This window comes from Bombus vosnesenskii, unplaced genomic scaffold, assembly GCF_011952255.1.
Source record: "Bombus vosnesenskii isolate JDL3184/JDL3185 unplaced genomic scaffold, Bvos_JDL3184-5_v1.1 scf7180000013265, whole genome shotgun sequence".
Taxonomy (NCBI): Eukaryota; Metazoa; Arthropoda; class Insecta; order Hymenoptera; family Apidae; genus Bombus; species Bombus vosnesenskii.
The window spans coordinates 5,607,530-5,628,291 of record NW_022882925.1 but is presented as its reverse complement, the minus strand read 5'-3'; the positions used below and the strand labels follow the sequence as shown (position 1 = coordinate 5,628,291).

Sequence of the window (20,762 nt, the reverse complement as noted above, 5' to 3'; positions counted from 1 at the left end):
TTATTCTTCGATTATTATTTATTTTGATTATTACAAAATGTTTCTTGTAATAAGAAACCGAATATTTCAAAGGTCTGGGAAAACTATAAAAGATCCATTGGCAAGAAAAGCAATGTTTTCGAGGAAATGATCATAAATCCAATAAATTGCCACAAGTTATCTAAAGAAATGGTACATATGTATATTATTTAATAGAATGTTAGTTTAGTTTTACAAATACATTGCTTTAAAATCTTTCGTATATTTCTCTAAAAATTTATTAATCCAAACGAGATGACATCTTTTTATAAATATTTAATATATTAATAAAACTGGAGTAAAAGATAAACTGAGTATTTTTATTTTAATTTATCTTAAAATTGTTTGATTTGAATACAGCGTAGAAATATATGTAAGTATATATATATGTAAATATGTTTATATAATGCATAAAGGGGCCAAAAGATTGCGTGCGCTGCAATTTGCACCCTGGAGGGAAGAGTTATTTATAATTTGAAGTCTGTTATTGTTAATGCTTTGTTATTTAAGAATTTACCTATGCATAACGTAATTTTGAAAGCTGCAAAGCGGTGAGTAGCATATAAAAAATCCAACCAATATGGATGTCCTATCAATTTTCATTCTTTTCAAAGCAAATAAAGGTAGATTAACCTATGTTTGTTGATTTGACACAAGGACATTCGCCACATGTAATTTGACATACGATGAATTTGATATTTACATATTTACAAAAAATAAAAATTCGAAATAAAAGTTGTATTTAAATTAATTTAATGATATTCATTTTTCGATACGTAAATCGTGTTATATATACGTATAATGAAAGAATATTATGTGGGTTATTTGACTTTGGACTTGAATTTTAATGAATGAAACTAATGCAGTTTTCATGATTTTCTTACCAATATTTTATTGTTATATTTATTTCTACATTTATGATTATTAACATGTATTTATACATGATATCTTTTAAAATAAAATTTCAGGTTTCATACAAGGAAACTATTTATTTCTGGTCAATCAGAATTAAAATTTTCTTCTTCACCTGTAGTAAATGATATTACATCAATTACTATGACTGCTGAAGAGAAAGATATAGAATTTGAAACAATTCAATCTGAATTTTATACATTAACATGGTTATATAAAAATGCTCCTTGCTTTGCCATAAATGGATCTAAGGTAGATGTAAAAAATATTTATTTCAGAAAGAATTCAGAATGTACTTAACCATAGTTTTTGTATTTTCAGATTAAAGTAATTCATGAACCAAGTGTATTTTATTCCACTCTTGTACAAAAGTGTAAAAATGCAAAGAAGAGAATAACATTTGCATCATTATATTTAGGCACAGGAAAATTAGAATCTAATTTAGTAAGCATATTCTAAGATCTAAGCATTTAAAGCTTTAACATGATAAATAATAATATTTTTATTATTAGGTAAATGCTGTAAATGAAGCTTTAATTACAAGTAATGGTAATGTTGAAGTTAAAATTTTGATAGATTTTATGAGGGGATCTAGAGGTAAATTAAATTCTCGTAAAATGTTGGAACCATTACTTAATGGAAAACATGGTCATTGTTGTCAGATTTTTTTGTATCATACTCCAAAACTTCGTGGGTTCTTGAAAATGATTACACCAGATCGTTTCAATGAATTGATAGGATTACAACATATGAAATTGTACATGATAGACAATGACATAATAATTAGTGGGTAAATATTTAAATATCTAATTTTATGTAAAGTCATTTAAGCAAATAGTTATAATTAAATATATTTTTTAGTGCTAATCTTAGCAATGACTATTTTACAAATAGACAAGATCGTTATTTTGTGATTGAAGATTGTGAAGAACTTTGTGATTTTTATGATGAGCTAGTCCAAAGAGTGGGAGAATTTAGTTTTGTACTTAAACCTGATGGAAATACAGTATTAAATTCTGCTCTGAAAGTCAATCCTCTTAAGGATCCTATTACATTCATTGAAAAAGCTGCACATAGTGTGAAAGCTTTGTTCCAGAGAGAATTAGAAGAATATTCTGATCCTGAAAAAATAGGTACATATGTACTCTTTATCACTCTTTATCATTTATAAAAACATAACTCAACAAGATTGAAGCATAAGTACGGTTGTTTTTGTAGCAAAAGATTTAGATGTAGATACTTGGATTTTTCCTTCGGTACAGATGGGTCAATTAAACATTTATCATGATAGCCAGATAACATTGAAACTTTTACAGACAGCTCCGCCAGGTACAACAATCAAATTAGCAACTGGTTACTTTAACTTAACTTCAGAGTACAGTGAAGCATTGCTTAAACACTGTCAAGGAACATGTCATTTGTTGACAGCACATCCGACTGCTAATGGTTTCTTTAGTAAGTTTATGTTGTAAACACAACTGAGTGAAAATTATTTACTTTTTAAACTAATGTCACATGTCATATTTAGCTGCAAAAGGCATTGCTGGTTGCATTCCGGCAGCATACACAAAAATAGAGGAGGCATTTGTTAAATACTGTAACAAGTTAGGACAACAAAATAGAGTAATTTTGTGGGAATTTATTAGGCCAGGATGGACGTATCATGCTAAAGGACTTTGGTATTCTTTACCAGAGCAAGAAAAGCCTTGTCTCACGCTTATTGGATCCCCTAATTTTGGTAAGATCTAAAATTTAAAAAGAAATTGATTTTAAAATAATAGAAAAAAATTAATCCTAGGTTACAGATCTGTTAACAAAGACTTGGAAACTCAAATTACTATTATAACCAAGAATAGAAACTTACAAAATGAATTACAAAGAGAGCATGAACGTTTGTTTTCATGCGCAAAACGTGTAACAAATAAAACATTTTTTGAACGGGATAGAATTCCTCCGAGTTGGGTATGTGCTGTCGTTGTTCTGTTTCGATATTATTTTTAGTATTATGTCTGTTTAATGTTTACCATTTATAATCTAAGTCATAATTCGTAGACCGGTGGCAATCGTTTTCTAATACAAATAATCATATGAATTAAAGCTATAAAAAAGAATATTATAATTTATGTTACTAATTTACAAAATTTTCTTCATTTATCATTTACATCGTGTTTAAATTATGAGAAATATATAAATTAATAGATCTCTTTCTATTTATAAATATATGAAACTAAATAAATCGAGCTATATGGGTTTGATAAATAAAAAAGTACGTCATATATGTTTGTATTGATAATAATTATTTGTTGAATGACATACTATCCTGTATGGAACATGATAAAACTTTATGGTACTATGTTTACGACGTTTCATACGCAACGTCGGGAAAGTGGAAGAAATTCCAATTAAGGTGCAGAAATAGTATAAGAAAAACTGTTCATAACCACTTAAAATAGTCATTTCAGTCTACTATTGTGAGCCACAATCTATGTGGCTCTGGAAGATAATTACTTCGATGACACTTTTCACAAATGACTGAATTGGTTTTGCACTAGAGATTTCCAAAAATGGCAGAGATGAAAACTTCTTCCACACAGTTTTATTTCTCGTCGATGATGAATGTTTCTTCTTTGACGAAAAATTCTATTACTTCTTCTTCTACATTCTTTGAATCAGAATCTAATTCGTCGGTGTCGATAGCTGAAAAAGAGTTTAGCATTGTATAAGATACCTCACTTTTAAATTCCAAAAAAGAAATTTATTACAATACAAACCATTACGTAATTCTAAACGTCGTTTCTTCTGGTTATTCCATTCTTGTATACGTTTTGAACGATATTCTTCAAATGCTTTCATCGCTGCGCAGCGTTTTTCGATTAATTCCTAAAAAATAATTTTGTTAGTAAATGCATAATTCATATTAAATATATATCAATACAGTATGATATAAGTACCTTCGAGGCACGCGTCAGTCGCATACGATCTTTGCTTTCAAATTGTGCAGAATATTTCTTTAAATTTTTCTTAATTTCTTTAATTTGTTCTGGTGTTAATAACGTTGGTGGTCTCGGTCTCCATAATAGTTGATTGAACTGATTAAGATTAACTCTTTTTAAGATACGTCCTTGGAATGTCCATATCCAGTATCCATTATCTACGCTAGTTTTCCAACTCGAAACTGCTGTTACTACATACCTGTAATGAAATATATATTTATATAATTGTTATATTAAAAAATATATATTTATGAAATATTTTATATATAAATATGTCGGGTTTACATTAGAATTAGGGTTAGGGGCGTGATACGAATCTTTGTTTGGATTACATGTTGTCGTTATGCAATAGAGAAGACATTGACTAGTGCAAATACGATTATCATAGAACCGGACAAGTAACCGTGGTAATTAGATACTCAAGAAACTAATGACAATGATCCTTGGTTCAATAACAAATCCGCGGTCGACGGGAATCATCCCGATGAACGTGCTCACAAAATCTAAGTCGGACGCGTAATATTCACTAGTCATAAGGGGTTACTCTTTTCGTCGATGAGATCGCGAGAGAGGATGACTTTCCCGTCCCGATGACGCCACGGAGGAAAACTATTAATGGGGTGTGTCTAAGGACACGAGATCATCGGATTCGTCGAGAACAGCCTTCGTTCAGAAAGTAAAGGAAATTGGCGTTGCTGCTAATTGGTCAATCTCCATATCGGTGGTTAGAAAAAGATGCTAGCCGCCATCGAGGGAAAGTTGCTAGTGGGAGACGCTGCTCGTTGAAAAATAGGTCTCCCCTATTTTCCCATAGTTGGGACAAAGACTGTTTGTCTGTTTGAAGGATTTTAGCTAAATCTTAAGATTTATAACGGGCCCTCGGGCTAGCTGAACATGTACTGCGGAGACGCATCGACATCTGGCAATCATCTTACTCGAAGAATAGGGCCTGCGTGTGGCGAGCCACGGGACAGAAACTGTTGGAATGTTTACTGTTGCGTGCCGCCAGAAATATTTCTTTTAAGGAAAGCTATAGAATTGCTCCATACCTTTGTTAGACAAAGCATTCATCCCGTGATCACAAATCTCGAACAAATACAATCGGATCGAAGGACGACAATTGTTTAATTACGCCTATGATAGAATCTAGATTACGGTGTTAAGGGATTTTCCCGAAGTTTCAAGGGAAGGCTCCGATGTCCTTTCATCTCCGACAAATATGTGAGAATAAATTCTTACCGTCCAGTAGGATCCCATTCGACATCTGAAGTTTGATAATGGTCAGTTGAGTTCATGATAGTAAAATCATTAGTATCAATGAATTCCAAAGCCCCTGCCATGGTTGTCAATCCAGCAAGAACAATAAATTGTCCAGATGGCGACCAAAATAGATGATTACAAGCCTTCTTCTCTAATTTTTCTGTTGAGTAAAATGAATATTTATGTACATAATACCATGGTGATATTGAAATTTATGGGATAATTGTTACAAGCTTACTAAGAAGGGCTGGTTGATGACCGTATCGTACTTCATAAAAGCTAACGTTTACGCTTGGAATCTCTCCGTGAATAATAGCAAATTTGCTTCCAACAGGTTCCCAAGCAAATGCATGGATTGGTTCTTTTATTTCTACACTATCGACTGGAATTTGCTTTTCCCTCATATGAAAGATTTCAAAGTTATAAGACATACCCTGTTAATAAACATAAAGTTATACGCATGCTACATACATTTTAATGGATTCAATAACTAATTTAACAAATACCGTATATTTCTGTTCCGTTTTTTCTTTGCGTTTGGCAAAACGGTCGACTTTCACACAGAGATAATCTCCTGACTTTTGCCAAAAAATTTTACAATCAGCTACATTAAACAAGTTCTTGTTACGAATTTCATTTCGGCTAAAAATATGTATTTCAACTTATAATTTAAATAATTTATGAAATATGGAATATAGTGAAAAATACTAAAAATGTATTACTTTGGAATTTCGAGAAGAGTGACTCTAGCTGGAACATCTTTGTCTTCTGGTACCCAGTAAGCAAGAACGTTATCTGTTGGAGACCAACTAAAATCTCTGATACCAGGAATTTTTATACTCTTCTTATCTAATAATCCAAATGACTGCAATATTTATAATAAGATTACTAAAACCCAAACATGCTGAAACATAATGCTATTTATAACATTAAAGAAAGGAACATACTGGTGTTTCATATACACTCAAAACATCTTCCCCCATACGAGCAAGATATTTATCATCATGCGACCAGCGGAAAATAGGCCATACTGAAGAACCATCTGCGAAAAACGCACGTTTTTCTTGTCCAGTAAGAATGTCCCAAATTACTAGTCGTTTCTGATCTGAACCAAGATCAGTTCGTGGAGTGTATGTTACTAAATAACGTTCGCAAGGAGAAAAGTCAATACATTCAACACCCTTCTGACTGAATCTGGCTTGTTGTAAAAATTGAGGACCACCCCATAATGCAACACCTAATTTGTGGAATGTTGCTAAATATGTCCCCAATGGAGACCATTTAACATAAGTCTCAGTCCATCGCTACAGAAAATATAAAAATTTAGTACTCAATAAGTGATCAATTAAAATGAATAAAATATAATAACTTACAGAACGTTCTTCAAGCAATGTTGGTTCAGGAGCAGAATTCTGCCAGACTTGAACAGTAACAGAAGGGCCATTACCACAAAGTACACAAAATTGGTCATAAGCATCTGGTTCTAAAAGATAATAATGTAAATCTGCTGCAGCTTTAAATTCTTGTGGTTTTGGAGGTTCCCATTCATCTGCAATTTCTTCAAATTTCTTAAAATCGGTAAACAAATTTACTTTGAACGTGTGTTGCTTGTCAATTTTGTAATTATTTACAGATTGGGCAGCTGCTAAAGCATTAAGAGGATTATTATATTCTAGAAATATGTACCTGAAATGAAAAATATATAGTTAATACAATAACATTTGAATAATTTCTTAAGGATAATATATAGGTCATTAGTACACACCCTTTTGTATATCCATTTTCATTTTTGGGATAATATTGATTCACTATTGTGCCAAATTTTCCTAAGACTTTGCTAATGACGGATTGAAGTTTTTCCAATCTTTCTGGTTCAACCTGGGGAACTCCATCAACGACGATTACGGATTCCACTCCATCTGTCTCTGATGGTTTTTGCTTCAAGATATCACCAAGGAGTTCTGCAAATAAGAATATTAAATTGGAAAGAAGTTGAACAAAATTATATTCAATATAAGTTACGAAGTAATATTTAATACAAAGTATGAAACACTCGTGGCTTTTTAGGTTAGGCATGCATGCCACATTTGCGATTATACGTAGCCATGCTTTCAGACGTCCTGGCATAGCTTCTATTGATGAAAATTCATTGAGGATAAGTTTTGTTTACCTTCGTCGGTAATATCGTCCACAAATCCTTCAGGATCGCTGAAATTTGGCTCTTCATCGTCGTTAAATATATCATCATTATTTTTAACATTATCTTCGTTTTGAAGTGTTTTATCTGCTAACGTTTTCTTCGCCATCTTGGAAACCTCTGAACGTACAGAGAGTCAAATGGAAATGGCAGCGAGTTCAATGCAACTTTTGAAAGGTGGAAGTGGTCAAACATGTGCACCCATTTCTTAGTGGATAAAATTGACCAATCTTTTTTTATTTTTATATCTGTTGCATTTATTTGAAGTACTAATTTTATTTACACAAATTGCTCTACATACATATTAGCAGAAATATATTGATTAGACAATTGAATAAATCTTTGAATAATGCAAAAAATTTATAATAAAAAGGAAATAAGATATTTTTATTTAATTTAAAAGATAAAATATTTAGAGATACGTGTATAGATATTTTGAAAGTGGAAGTTAGGAATATTATAAGGTTTCATAACTACAAGTTTTGATGCTATATGTTGTCCACTCTGACATGATTATGATTATAACTATCTTCATAAGCCATAGTCATATACATAAAGGGATTTAGTATATCAAATCAATGAATGAATCTATCAATAAAAAAGTCATATTCTTTTACTTTTTGAATATATTTAAAAACGTCCTATAATTTCTGTATTTTCTAATGTAGTAAATACAATTTATAAAATAATACCAGAATATAAATGAATCTATTTCACTTGATTTAACAATTTGATTTACATATTTAAATTATGTGCAGTATTTTCAAATGAGAAAATAGTGTAATAATATATCCATCTTGTTTTAGTTGTTGACTTTTTTTCTCATTATTGCAAGAAAATTGTAATTATTATTGCGCAACTGTTAAAGAAACTACTAACAATTAATATATATAACAATAAATTTCAGTTCAAAGTTATGTTATAAATTATTTATTGTATTGAATATAATATATACATGTCATGTAACACACATTCTAAACAGTTCATATGTTTACCAAGTGACTTTTAATTAATATTATTGCATTATTAGTCTAATTCCGATGAATTTTTGAAGTAGTTCAAAATTTGATACTATTTTAACTAATTTCTTAAGTATCAATATCATCTTTTCTATAGTAATTTATTTAAAATTATTTCTTACCGGCAAATGAATTGAGGTTATGTCATATGTATATATATATGTATATATATATCATTGTTTGGTTATATTATTAGGAAAATATGAATAAATTATTGACTACATCGATAAGAGAAGTAAGTCAAAAGATAAATGCTGGTGATGTGGGACCTTCTGATGTTACAAAAGCAGCTATTAAAGTTGCATCAGCTATTAAACCTTTAAATGCTTATATTACTATTACCGATAAAACAGCAAAGAAACATGCTGAAAACTCAGATTCACGGCAAAAAGATTGTAGCTTATTGGGAAAACTCGATGGAATTCCCATTGCGATTAAAGATAATTATTGTACCAAAGGTCATCTAACAACTTGTGCATCAAAGATGCTGTCAAATTTTATTCCCACCTACAATGCCACTGTGTATCAACGTTTAAAAGATGCTGGAGCAGTGTTAATTGGTAAAACTAATCTCGATGAATTTGCTATGGGTTCTGGAACTATTGACTCATATTATGGACCAACAAAAAACTTATGGAACTCAGATTTGTTTTCAAAATTTTATTCTTGCAATAATCAAATGAAAGAATATACAGAACAGAATAAAAATGCAGATTCCTGGCATATAGCAGGTATATATGGTTAAAGTCTTTTATCAAATATTTTATAAGAATTTTATTTTAGGTGGTAGCAGTGGTGGTTCTGCAGTGGCTGTTATAGCTGGAAGTTGTTATGCTGCAATTGGTTCAGATACTGGAGGTTCAACTCGAAACCCAGCATCTTACTGTGGTTTAATTGGATTAAAACCTACTTATGGTTTGGTATCGCGCTATGGACTTATTCCTCTTGTAAATTCAATGGATGTACCTGGTATTCTTACAAGAAATGTTGATGATGCTGTGTTAGTTTTAAATACTATAGCTGGTCCAGATGAGTTTGATTCTACTTGTTTACGAAAAGAATATGTACCATTTGACATACCAGACAAAATAAATATTAATAATATTAAAATTGGAATACCAAAGGAATATAAAGAGAAAAACCTAAGCCCAGAGGTACAAGAATGTTGGAATGAAATTTCTCAATACTTAAGTGAAGATGGAGCATCGCTTTCCACAGTATCATTGCCACATACTAACTATTCTATAATGTGTTACACAATTTTAAATCGTTGTGATGTTGCAAGTAATCTTGCTTGTTATGATGGCATGGAGTATGGTTACAGATCAGATGAATGGAGTTCGGTGCATAATATGTATAAGAAGACGAGGTCTGAAGGGTTTGGTAAAATAGTTAAAGAACGTATTCTAGTCGGGAATTATTTTTTATTAAATGAAAATTACGAAGAATATTACGTAAAAGCAATGAAAATAAGAAGATTAATCTCAGAAGATTTTGATGCAGTATGGAATAATAATATTGATCTCCTACTCACTCCTACCACTTTAACAGGAGCTCCTACCTATAATGATTTTATTTCAATGGATAACCAGGCACAGTGTTTGATTCAAGATTATTGTACTCAACCTGCTAATATGGCAGGTATACCAGCACTTAATGTGCCAATTAAACTATCTAAGAGTGGTTTACCATTATCCTTACAACTTATGGGACCTCCTTTGAAAGAGAAGGAACTTCTTACTGTAGCAAAATGGATTGAACAGAGAGTGCAGTTTCCTAAACTTGAATTGAAGGATCTATCTCTATTACAATAAAGTATTTCTGTACGAATCTTGTTTGATTTCCTACATCTCTTCTCCTTCTTACTACATCTACTTGACTTTAAGTTATTAACAGCATTAAAATCAAGCATTAATATCAAAATTTAAAATGCACATATCTAAATGAAGGTATTTATATTTTATATAATATTTTTAATTATGGTTGATCGGTCTTTTAAACAAATATAATATATTCTCGAAAAATTATTGTGGCATAAGATACAATTTATTATACTCTTAAAAGGTATTGACCATATTTGAAATTTCATTCTTTCGTTGAAATTCCTACGTTGGAGGACCTTTTTGTTATTGCATTGCAATGTACCGTGCTTTAGAAACGAATGCTAGGCGTTATACGTTAAAGTTAAACAGCGGGTAAGGTCGACCGTCGGTACAGCAGAGTATCGTGTCGACATAGGTATATGCGGCGGTTGGAAAAATATTTATACAAACTGTATCTGAATTATGAATTAAATTTTATCATTGACTATGTATATCCTTGTTTGTGATTTTATTATATGTTATATTATGAATAACAGTAATTCTTTCCCTTTTTTTTTACTTTATTAATGATTTATTAGTAAACTGCGGATATTTGTGCATTTATGGCAAATGTGAGTATGCAAAAATATACAGAAACGTTCACAAATACAAAATTATATAAAATATAAAAAATAAGGAATATGTATTATATTATATATATATATATATATATATATATATATATATATTATATATATATGTATTACTATTAGAAAATTTTCATTTAAGTTAAAATTTTTATATACTTCTAAAAATATGAATTTGCATGCAGATTCGCGATCTATTTATTAGAATTAATTTCTAAAAGTGCTTAGAAATATAGATGATTTAATTCGATTTCTTAATCTTCATGTTATGTGGTTTAAATTATTACTTAACAATATTTCCTATGAATATTTCATTCCTAAAAGTTATCAAGAAAATTTTATACCATCGCAACATTATTTATAATCATTACAAATAGTAACTTCTCTACTTTTCATTTAACATTATAATAATAAAATATTTAATTGCATTTGGTTGACTTTATTAATGGTTAATGTAAAATGATTTCCTTTCACGATAGTTTTCAAGAATTAGATAGATTTTAAAACGTTTCAGGGACATATAAAATAATTTGAACGCATAAATTATTTAATTAGGTTTACGGAATCTCGAAATAAAGAATTGAGTTCTCATTACTCGATATTGCTTCTCACGAATTAAATCGATCGTGACGCTATCCACGGACGATATGTGTCATCGAGTGAAGCAACAACGTCACTAGAAATAAAACTATTAGAGAAATTATTTTTCTGTTACATAATGTTCCACGATACTGTAACAAACAATGGGAATTATTTTTTCCACTAATTAAAATCACCAATTACACGAAAGCAAATATTCTCATTCGCAGACAATATTACTGTATACATACATATACACGTGAGTACGATACAAAAGATTAAATATTATTTAATGTTAATTTAATAAAATATGCCCAATATGGGTGATGGGAATGGCTATGGTCGATGTGGATAGTTGTAAAATATAATTAAAATGTCAAATAAGTCCATTTTGCTAAAACAAATATACATCCTATTTAATATAATGTGTATCGAAATTTTGCATTTTTATAATAATTGTAGTCTTTAGGGTAGGACTAAGGCAGTGAGAAAAAAAGAAGACTGCTATTCGAAAGAAGAGTCGTAGAGTAAGGGTCGTCACTGCAATGTATACATGTATATGGAGTACATATTTCATTTTATGTTGAAATATATTTTATGTAATTAACAAAGACTTCTGTTGCGTACACGGGAGAATTAAAGGAATGAAAACATAGGCTGGTGAGTATTCGAAAGAAAATTCGTATTATGAGGATTGTCATTGGAATATAATATAGAATATATATTCCATTTTATATTGAAATATATTTTATATGAGGTTTAATATAAATCTTATTCTTGAATGCGGAAGGATTAAAGGAATGAAAAAATAGGAAAGCAGGTATTCGAAAGGAGATTCGTAGCGTAAGGGTGGTCTTTATAAAAACAGGGTTGGGCACAGGGTGTAAAGGGCGCATGCGTTGACCCGGCCGAGGGCTGTCGTGTCGCTCTCTGTCGACAATTCCGCCAGTCGTCGTGACGACCTCGAACCGACAGTGTCGCGAGTCGTGGTTTATCGTGGGAAATCGGTTCATCTCGTTCATTTTCGTTTTCTTTCGTTTACTACTACTACTATCCCTTTTATTCTTGTTCCCGTTCAGCTGATTATTCGACTGGTGTTGAACGATGTCGAAGTGGCGCGATTTAAATCGCGGTCGAATTCGCGCCGCGATCGGCAGTGTCGTAGTTTGAAGATAAAAGCGGTATCGCTGTGTCGTTAGTGTCGAAGATCGAGATCTCGAAATTATTGCGATTCTCGCGAAGTAGTGTAGGCGCGTTTCTGTTACGCAGAACACGGACGATTGGGAATTTAAACAGGTGTGTGCCAGGGCAAGGCTACTTGAATCAAACGTGTAAAACATAAAGGTAGATATTTTGTGAATAAACAAAGTAATTTAGTTGTTTTTATCCGGCCCGAATAATGAAATAATACGTAAAAGCTCTAACGCAATATCATTGAAAGTAAGTAAATAAAGTGACTTACATATCGTTTGATTGAGATTTCCAAAAGTCGTAGTAGAATAGCACATATCTTATAGAAGCCTATTAAGAAAGATTTCCATGGTTTAAAAAGAAAACGATTCATTGTAGTGCTATAAATCTGAGAAAAATTATGAATGAAATGTTACGTTGATGCAACGTAGGTTCTTAATGGATTAATATACATATATGTAACTATTGTTGGATGGCGTTGTTTTGAATAGTTTGAATTACGATAACTGAAAAAACTGAAAATAGCCATTTTAATACGTAATTTGCAAATTTGTAAAAAGGTGGCAATTCTCAGATGAATGTTACATATATAGTAATTTTCACAAGTTATGGCTAATAAAATAACGCATGGAAAATCAAGAGTTTTGAATTTTATGATAATTCAATCCATAAATTTCTGGTATTAAGGTTTTTATATAATGTATCAAAGATTAATGGTGAACAAACTAAATAACATTGTTCATTCATATTCAATAATTATTTCCTTATATTTATATGGAAATTTGTATCTATATTACTATCTATATTTATATTTCGTTGAATTTATTTATAATACTTATTAATATTAGAAATACTAGAATGCTTGAAATAAACTCTTTCATATATATATTATAAATTATATATATTATAAATTATATATTATAAATTTGTATATTCATTTATCAATTATACATCAATCTTATTTATCAGTCATTATACAATATGTGTTGTATATAGATTTACATGCGTCTTTTTGGAGATATAAATGATTTTTTGTAGAATATCTCGAAAAAGATTCGATTCTATATCTTTTCACGTAGTTGTTATTTTAATTTCTTTGATACAAATTCAATTTAATTATCAATTCATCTAGTTCTGAAAAATGAAATTGATACATAAAAGCAATACCAAACAATGGTGAAATGGAACAATCTATAATTATTTCATTTGATTAATTTAATACAACGATCGAATAATCGGGATTTTGATAAACAACGATTTATTCTAGCATTATATAAATTTCATTTCGATTTTGTTTCTGTCTTTTATCTTTATTTAATTCAAATGTACCGAGTGATGTATGAATAATGGATAATTTTGAAATACAAGTTACAATTTTCCGAATTTATTCCACGGAATAATTAGTTTTACTGTGATATTTCTGATACAGAGGCGCCGAATATTAGGATAAGCAGATAAGGTTGTTAATGCTAATGAACGAAATGAATAGTATGTGGGATATTAATGACCGTATAAACGATATGTTTACCGAAATTAATTAAAATACAATTTACGTAGGTGGGCACGGATAAGCTTCGTATCAAAGTTATTTGTTTTTTAATTTTTCTGTATTGCTTTCTTAACTAAGATCATACCTTTTCTATTCATTTTGATAACAACTATATATACGAATTTTATTAATATTTGTTATTAGTATACTTATATTATACATATATGTAGTACATGAAATGTCTTATCGCATTTATCATTCAAGAAAAATGTATTGGAATACACTGTATAAATTAATTGCTTGAACTAATTTCGATTTTAAGAATCTTTCATACACTAAGGTTAAATATATGAAATTTTTGAGCTTATATGACAGTTACAGTACAAAATGGTACAAATGAAATTTATTTTCACAAATGAATTAAATGTATTAAGTTGTCCGAAAGGTTTCTTTCGTTTTATAAGGAAGTAATAGATAGAATAGATAGAATAAAATGGAATCATCAAAGGATGTATCATTGCTTCCTGAAAAAGACTGGCACATTTCACTGTAAGTTAAAATATCTTCGAGTGATGTGTCGATAATTTCCCATGCGCCCCTTGTTTTCATTCATATATTCGTGACTGTCGCTGTTCATAATGGGGCTCCGTCAATATTAGGGTGAACAGAGGTTCGGAAAATTTTGCTTTTCCACTCCCTTTCTCATTCTCTCTTTCTCTCTCTCTCTTTCCGTTTGTGCGACATGAAGCGTGTACTCATTCGTTCTATTTTGAGGATATTGATCGGCTTTCATGCCATATGAGAATATAAGGTTTCGAGGGAAAGTTACATCGTTGCCTTACGCTCGACCTTAATATCTTTAACCATGATCACTATAAACTTTCCCAAGAATCTGCGTCCTCATCTCGTCTGCTCGTGCATCGCCGTGTCTACGATCATAGTCCTCTGTTCTATACCGACCGTTTGAGAAGTTTCCTTTGATGTATGAGAAAAATCATGTGTTACTTTTCCAGAGATGCTGGTCTCTTGATATTTCATAAAAATTTAAGTCTATTTTCCATTAATTTCTTTTCTGGGCCATTCTTTGAAATATTATTCTATATTTCGTATATTTTACGTATCTTACTTATATTTTATATTTTATTCTGTGGAACAGGAAATGTATTATAAATTAAGACAAAAAGAGTTTAATTAGAGAAAAGGAGAGGATCAAAGTCTTTATCATTTGAGCACGTTTGCAATATCAATGAATCGGTAGGTCACAAGTTGTAAGTTATATAATAGAATATTTTTATAATATTATATATTAGAACTGTTAGAATTGAAGTCATCGATATATTCATCAATTTTCAATTTTTAATATTCGTAGGTAAACTAGTAAACTATTGTGTAAGGGGGTCTAAATACGTCATAGAATACAGAATGTAGAAAACAAAATATAGAATGTAGAATAGTGAAAATAGAAAAAAGATATACAATACAGAATACGTAGAATCCTTGAAATTTTATTCTGAAACATCCAATACGCAGAATATTTGATGAAATCATTCCGTCATTATGCTCCGACCACGACTTTTGTTCATGCATGGACCTTGTTTCGAGCAAAGACAGAGGCTAAATCTAATCTCCGTCTATGTGCCGTGACAAAAAACATGCATTACGACTGTAAAGCTCGCGTTACGTGAGTCTAAGCCATACCCTTGCACACGGCGAAGAAATAAAGGTAAAGAGTTAACGATAACAGGCCTCCAAACGGCTGGTAATTGACTAATTTCGTTATCGCGGATCGATGGGTTCGATAGATTTTTATTTTTTGCAACATTGTAGCCTCCAACGACTAGGCTTTCAATTTTTTGTCCATTTTCCCAATCCTCTGTCTAATTTTCCCTTATACAGTTACATTTTTGTTACAAAGTTATAGGGCTATATATATAGTTTTAATACTCAACTAACTCAAAACTAAACTCAAAACTAAACTAAACTGAAACTCAACTAAACTGAAAACTAAACTCAACGAGATAAAAAAAAGGATAGTTTATTCGTATTTTGTATCTTCTTTGATTAAGCTGTTTCGAAAATTCTTCTGATTTTTCAGTTTATTTTCCATCTCGTTTCATTTCGATTTGTTATTTGAGAAAATATCATCGACACTTTCGGTTGATATCTTATGATTGGATTGGTTCGTGATACTTTGAAAGATTCATGCATTTTTTGATATTCTCTTGAGAATCGCGAAGTGCTTTTGTATTTTATTCGACTCCAAGCTTTATACGGTTGGATTGTATTATTGGTCGGGATTAATTTCGACCGACTTGAAATTCAGTTTTATCGATGAGAATTATATTTAGAGAGGTCAGAACGTGCGGCCTGAAAACGCACGATTTCGTATCATGTGTATTTTTATACGTTCTACCAGAGTAGACTCGTGTCTACTACGGCTGAGCATTAAGTTCCACTCAGGATTATAACTTTCATCGATATAGCTATCCTCTCATCTTTTTGAGAAATCAGAAATTGAGAGCAATTTTTTTCCAAACCACTTGGCCAGGAAATTCCTTTACGCTTTCGTTGCGTCGAGCATAAAATCGAAATAAATGTGTCAGTAATATTAACATTTAATTCTCCTCTAATGTATTTTTCACACAATATTATATCGATATGAGAAAGGTTTTTAATTTTTCAATAGTTGAAAGACGTCAATCATTTGTCCTATATTATTTATATGAGATGAACAGGAAGAATGTTATTCAAATATTCTAAAAATTTGGATTCGAAATCTCAAATTTCAATCATTTATGCATTCATCATTATTGGAAAAAAGGAAGCAGAAAAAATTGTCCTATCATGTAGCGTGTTAAAACAGCTCGCTATGAAGAATATTTCTTATATTTCCAGTAATTTGCAAAATATCACTGACTCGTTTCATCTTTGAAATAAAAGAAATAAGAGTAACATGCTTTCAAGTTGCATATTAAAGTGAAGAAAATCATAACAAACGGAATATTTTCAATTTTTCTACAATTTCCGTAGCGCGCGTAGCATTCATTCCACGCTATTCGAAACGGAGGTTTGCATATTTAACCGAAGGAGGTGGAAAAAAGAGGAAAAGAGAAATTTAAGGACAAAGGCCAGCATCGTTGTTCTTTATCTGTATATCTACAACGCGGATAGAAAGAGGACGGGGCAAAGGCATAACGTAAAAGTTGAGAATTTGCTTCCATTGGCGTATCCTCGGTTCTTCCTATTTGTCCTTATCGTCGTAAACAAAAGGAAGGTCCGGAATGCGTCGTACCTTTCCCGTGACGCAGATGATCCATTCGTGCTTCAATTGGAACACAAAAGGCACGTTTACGAACAATACGCATCGCTGTGGCACGGGATAGCTTCGCCCTTTTGATATCAACCTCGCGACTAAGTACCTAAACTCACTGTCACTGATATCTTTCTCCACTGACAATAGGTACCCTCCGCTCTGCAGCCTGAATTACGATGTTGCGAATGGATAGACCGAATAAATGCCACCCGATCTTTCGACCCCCTTTTCTCGCGTGCCTTGCTGGAAAAGGTCGCGAATGCGGGAAAATGTGTAAGGTGATGCTCATCTTCAGGTGCATTAGACCGTTATATGTGTATCATCGCGTGTTGGATGGAACATATTTTCTGATAAATTCTGTGGAGTACGTGAAGCATTAAAGCGAAAAAAATACTGATGAAAGTTACTCGGTAACTATGAACCGAGAGCCGAGTGGAGTCTATACCGTGGATGCTGTGTGTAATGATCGTGGAAGGAAGAGGAAACAGTGATTAAACTTAGGAAAGTAAGAATAATATATATTGATGAATGCGCGGATTTAGTTTTGCATTACAATAGAAGAAAAGCTTTTTAGCTCTAGCAATAAAATGAAACAATACAGAGACTAGCTAAAAAAGGCTAAACTGAGCTAGAAAAAATTCCATTAATAGGGAAGAATATAAGGAAAGCGAACCAGAAAAGGAGTTCTAATAATAAAACATATATACAAAAATACAAACTATTCTCAGAAAGAGAAAGGAATTTACTAACGAATGAAACAATGTATAGCAATTTACAGAAGATTCAAAACCTGAATCAGACTCCAATGGCTAACAAGAAATATACTTAAATCATCTCATACGAGCCCTACGTAGGTATCGGTAAACCAATCATTGCTACTAATTGACATTTGAATCCAAGGCCTGGCCATATTTCTTCCACAAACCATAAACAGATGACTGTATAATTACCTCAAGGCGTATAAGTTGCACGATAATTTTCAATCTTTGGAAGCATCCGTATAGAGAATAGGTCATAGAGGGTCGAGTAATAAACCAAACGGTCAGGTTCCCAACCCTGAGGGTATTTTTGCCAGTTCTCTGGCAGCGCGGCAACGCTTATTATTTACATTAAGTTGGGGCCAACACTGATATCTCTGTTCGTTAACAATGGCAACCCTCGAAGCGGTTTGAATTACAGCATCGCCAACCGGTTCGAGTGGATAAATGGTACCTGATCCCACACGCCGTGGCACGTGATGCAAAGTAGGGTCAAGGAGCCGAGTATCTAGACAAAACTAAGACGTACTGAGTTAATAGTGCAACGACCCTACCCGGTCTGACCGGCATTGTGTGCGACTAAAATCGTTTTACCTGGAAAAACACACTCGATTGTTTTTCCGACGGTCTTCCTGTTTCTTCGGTTTCTTTAGTAGATTTACTGTATGATGGATTCTTTCTAAATATGATCACTATGTGGTCATTAGTAGACCGCAGACAATGTCAAATCATTATTATTTTTGCTACAGGTAATAACTACTATTTCTATACGCTGGAACTTGTGACAAGTAGTTGTATAGAACGAAAAAGGAAAAATTGCGAAGTGATTGTTATTACGTATTGTTATATTTATTCGTAAAGGCAAAACATTTCCATTAGTTGGGTGGTCTAACATTTCTCTGTAGAATAACTATTGAAGATGAATTCTGATATATTTTACACTAACGATGCATTTGTTTCCAGGAAGGAAGAAACCACTTCTGAAGTCGATGGGTCGTGTAGTTGTGTATCGCAGTGTCTTGTTTCGCGGTCGTGAACTCATCGCAACGTGCAGAAATCATCCGAAGTAATCACCTCGTTTTATACTCTGCGAAACCGTAACTAGGTAAGCACCTTAACGATACTATATCTCCGACATCATTTTAACGATGTCCGAATATCTTGATATTTCACTGTGATATTATGATAGCAACTGGAACCGGAAAGATGTCATAATAATGCCCGGTATTTTCAAATAATTTCAAAAAGTTTGTTATGAAAATCAGAATCACAAAAGTATCAATTTTATAATTAAACTCTTATTATTGGGAAGTGTAAATAATAACTTACGTATCGTTTTGTCAGTATACAAAAAATTTATCAGAAGGAAATTTCACTAATATTAATTTGTCGGAAAATTCCTTTTTATAGAAAAATAGAGCAAGATAATTTTTAGAAATGGAACAAAAATTAGATGTAGGAAATATCTCATTTCATTGATAACATTAATTTAATTATACAAGAGAGATTAATTATAGGAAGCTTTTATTAAAAGAGGAAATATGTTTTAATGAAAAGGATCGTCAAAGGAGCCGTTTGAATTTTTCGCTTGACGATAGGCGGCTCTAGATTGGTGAAAACCAAAGGACTAATTAATCTTTGGCTTAGAATTTTTCCAAAGATTCGCGGTGAGACCACAAGGCTAGTGTTACCTGTCGATCTGGCATAAAATTCCTTCCGGTAATATCGCGTTTCAAACACCCATTGCCATCTAGTTACAATCTGTTAGTATCCGCAATAACATTGAATCTATCATTAAAAAACAGTCTCGGTATTGATTTTCTCGTGCAAGTTCAATTGAAATTTACTAGACGTCGTTTCAACCAAATATCCCTTTCAAATAGCGGATGTCTCTCATGGTAAACATAATAATTGATAATCTCTTAAGAGTTTACTAAATGGCAATTTAAATTTCTTTTAATTATAAAATTGTATCAAATATGATTCGTGGAAGAAATCTTTTTCTATTTTTATAGACGATATTTGTAATTTTATACACGCCATAAAATTTATTTTTACAAGAAATCCTCAATAACAGTTTGCAAATTTTGAAACTCTTTCGGAAAAGTTTTGGAAAGCTTTAGAAATTTATCCGCCATTTAATATGCAATTTTTTTTTTTAACCTAACAGGTTATTCCCCTTTTGAACGACGTCCTATGGTACGTTCCCCTTTTCAACAATAACTTATTATACTTTTCCCCTGCGGTTCGAATGGTGCACTTTCAATTATCGTAAACAGACACGCGCACCATCAACCGTGAAGATAAAAATGACGATTCTTGTTATTGTATAATAAACATTTTTCTTCGAACAATGTTAATCCCGAAGGAAATAAGGAGAGCGACCTATAAAGCTGAGAATATTTCTACAGCATGAGGATCTTTGTCTATCTGGAGCAGATAAAAACGATCGTAAGCGGGATAGGGTTGCTTTTTGTTTCTTCGAACGAATTTTTGCTGGTTCTTCTGAACGTGCAGAGGATTCTCGATGTGTCTATGAGCATTTTTTGCGAGACAGCTCTGCGGGGGTATTAAAACGATAATA

At 31.8% G+C, this 20,762-nt stretch overlaps 4 protein-coding genes across 7 annotated transcripts in view; 3 read left to right on the top strand and 1 right to left on the bottom strand.

The window, feature by feature from the left end:
• The first annotated feature begins 537 nt into the window (after nt 1–537).
• On the top strand, nt 538–3,208 carry LOC117242870 (CDP-diacylglycerol--glycerol-3-phosphate 3-phosphatidyltransferase, mitochondrial). Its single transcript, XM_033509896.1, has 8 exons — nt 538–569; nt 987–1,182; nt 1,252–1,374; nt 1,443–1,720; nt 1,792–2,063; nt 2,149–2,385; nt 2,459–2,668; nt 2,729–3,208. Exons 1-8 carry the CDS (start codon nt 538–540, stop codon nt 2,929–2,931), a joined length of 1,551 nt encoding a protein of 516 aa, XP_033365787.1. The 3' UTR covers nt 2,932–3,208.
• Nucleotides 3,207–7,529, bottom strand: LOC117242857 (eukaryotic translation initiation factor 3 subunit B). The gene is made up of 11 exons (XM_033509857.1): nt 7,354–7,529; nt 6,949–7,144; nt 6,557–6,869; nt 6,131–6,487; nt 5,906–6,048; nt 5,690–5,825; nt 5,422–5,617; nt 5,163–5,343; nt 3,882–4,122; nt 3,702–3,810; nt 3,207–3,627 (listed from the first exon to the last, which is right to left on the bottom strand). Exons 1-11 carry the CDS (start codon nt 7,487–7,489, stop codon nt 3,527–3,529), a joined length of 2,109 nt encoding a protein of 702 aa, XP_033365748.1. The 5' UTR covers nt 7,490–7,529; the 3' UTR covers nt 3,207–3,526.
• Nucleotides 7,530–8,327: 798 nt separating this feature from the next.
• On the top strand, nt 8,328–10,229 carry LOC117242866 (glutamyl-tRNA(Gln) amidotransferase subunit A, mitochondrial). 2 transcript variants are annotated; one of them, XM_033509880.1, is made up of 3 exons: nt 8,335–8,433; nt 8,596–9,130; nt 9,183–10,229. In XM_033509880.1, exons 2-3 carry the CDS (start codon nt 8,602–8,604, stop codon nt 10,211–10,213), a joined length of 1,560 nt encoding a protein of 519 aa, XP_033365771.1. In that variant the 5' UTR covers nt 8,335–8,433; nt 8,596–8,601; the 3' UTR covers nt 10,214–10,229. The 2 variants fall into 2 exon arrangements, with proteins under 2 accessions (XP_033365760.1, XP_033365771.1); XM_033509869.1 differs by having other exon boundaries at nt 8,328–9,130.
• A 2,133-nt stretch (nt 10,230–12,362) lies between these two features.
• The window catches only part of LOC117243119 (kazrin), a 140,437-nt gene continuing 132,037 nt past the window's right edge, over nt 12,363–20,762 (top strand). For all 3 annotated transcript variants that reach the window (XM_033510341.1, XM_033510331.1, XM_033510342.1), the window contains exons 1-2: nt 12,363–12,771; nt 19,142–19,283. The gene's annotated coding sequence lies outside the window, so the exon portion shown is untranslated. The remainder of the gene's footprint in view (nt 12,772–19,141; nt 19,284–20,762) is intronic.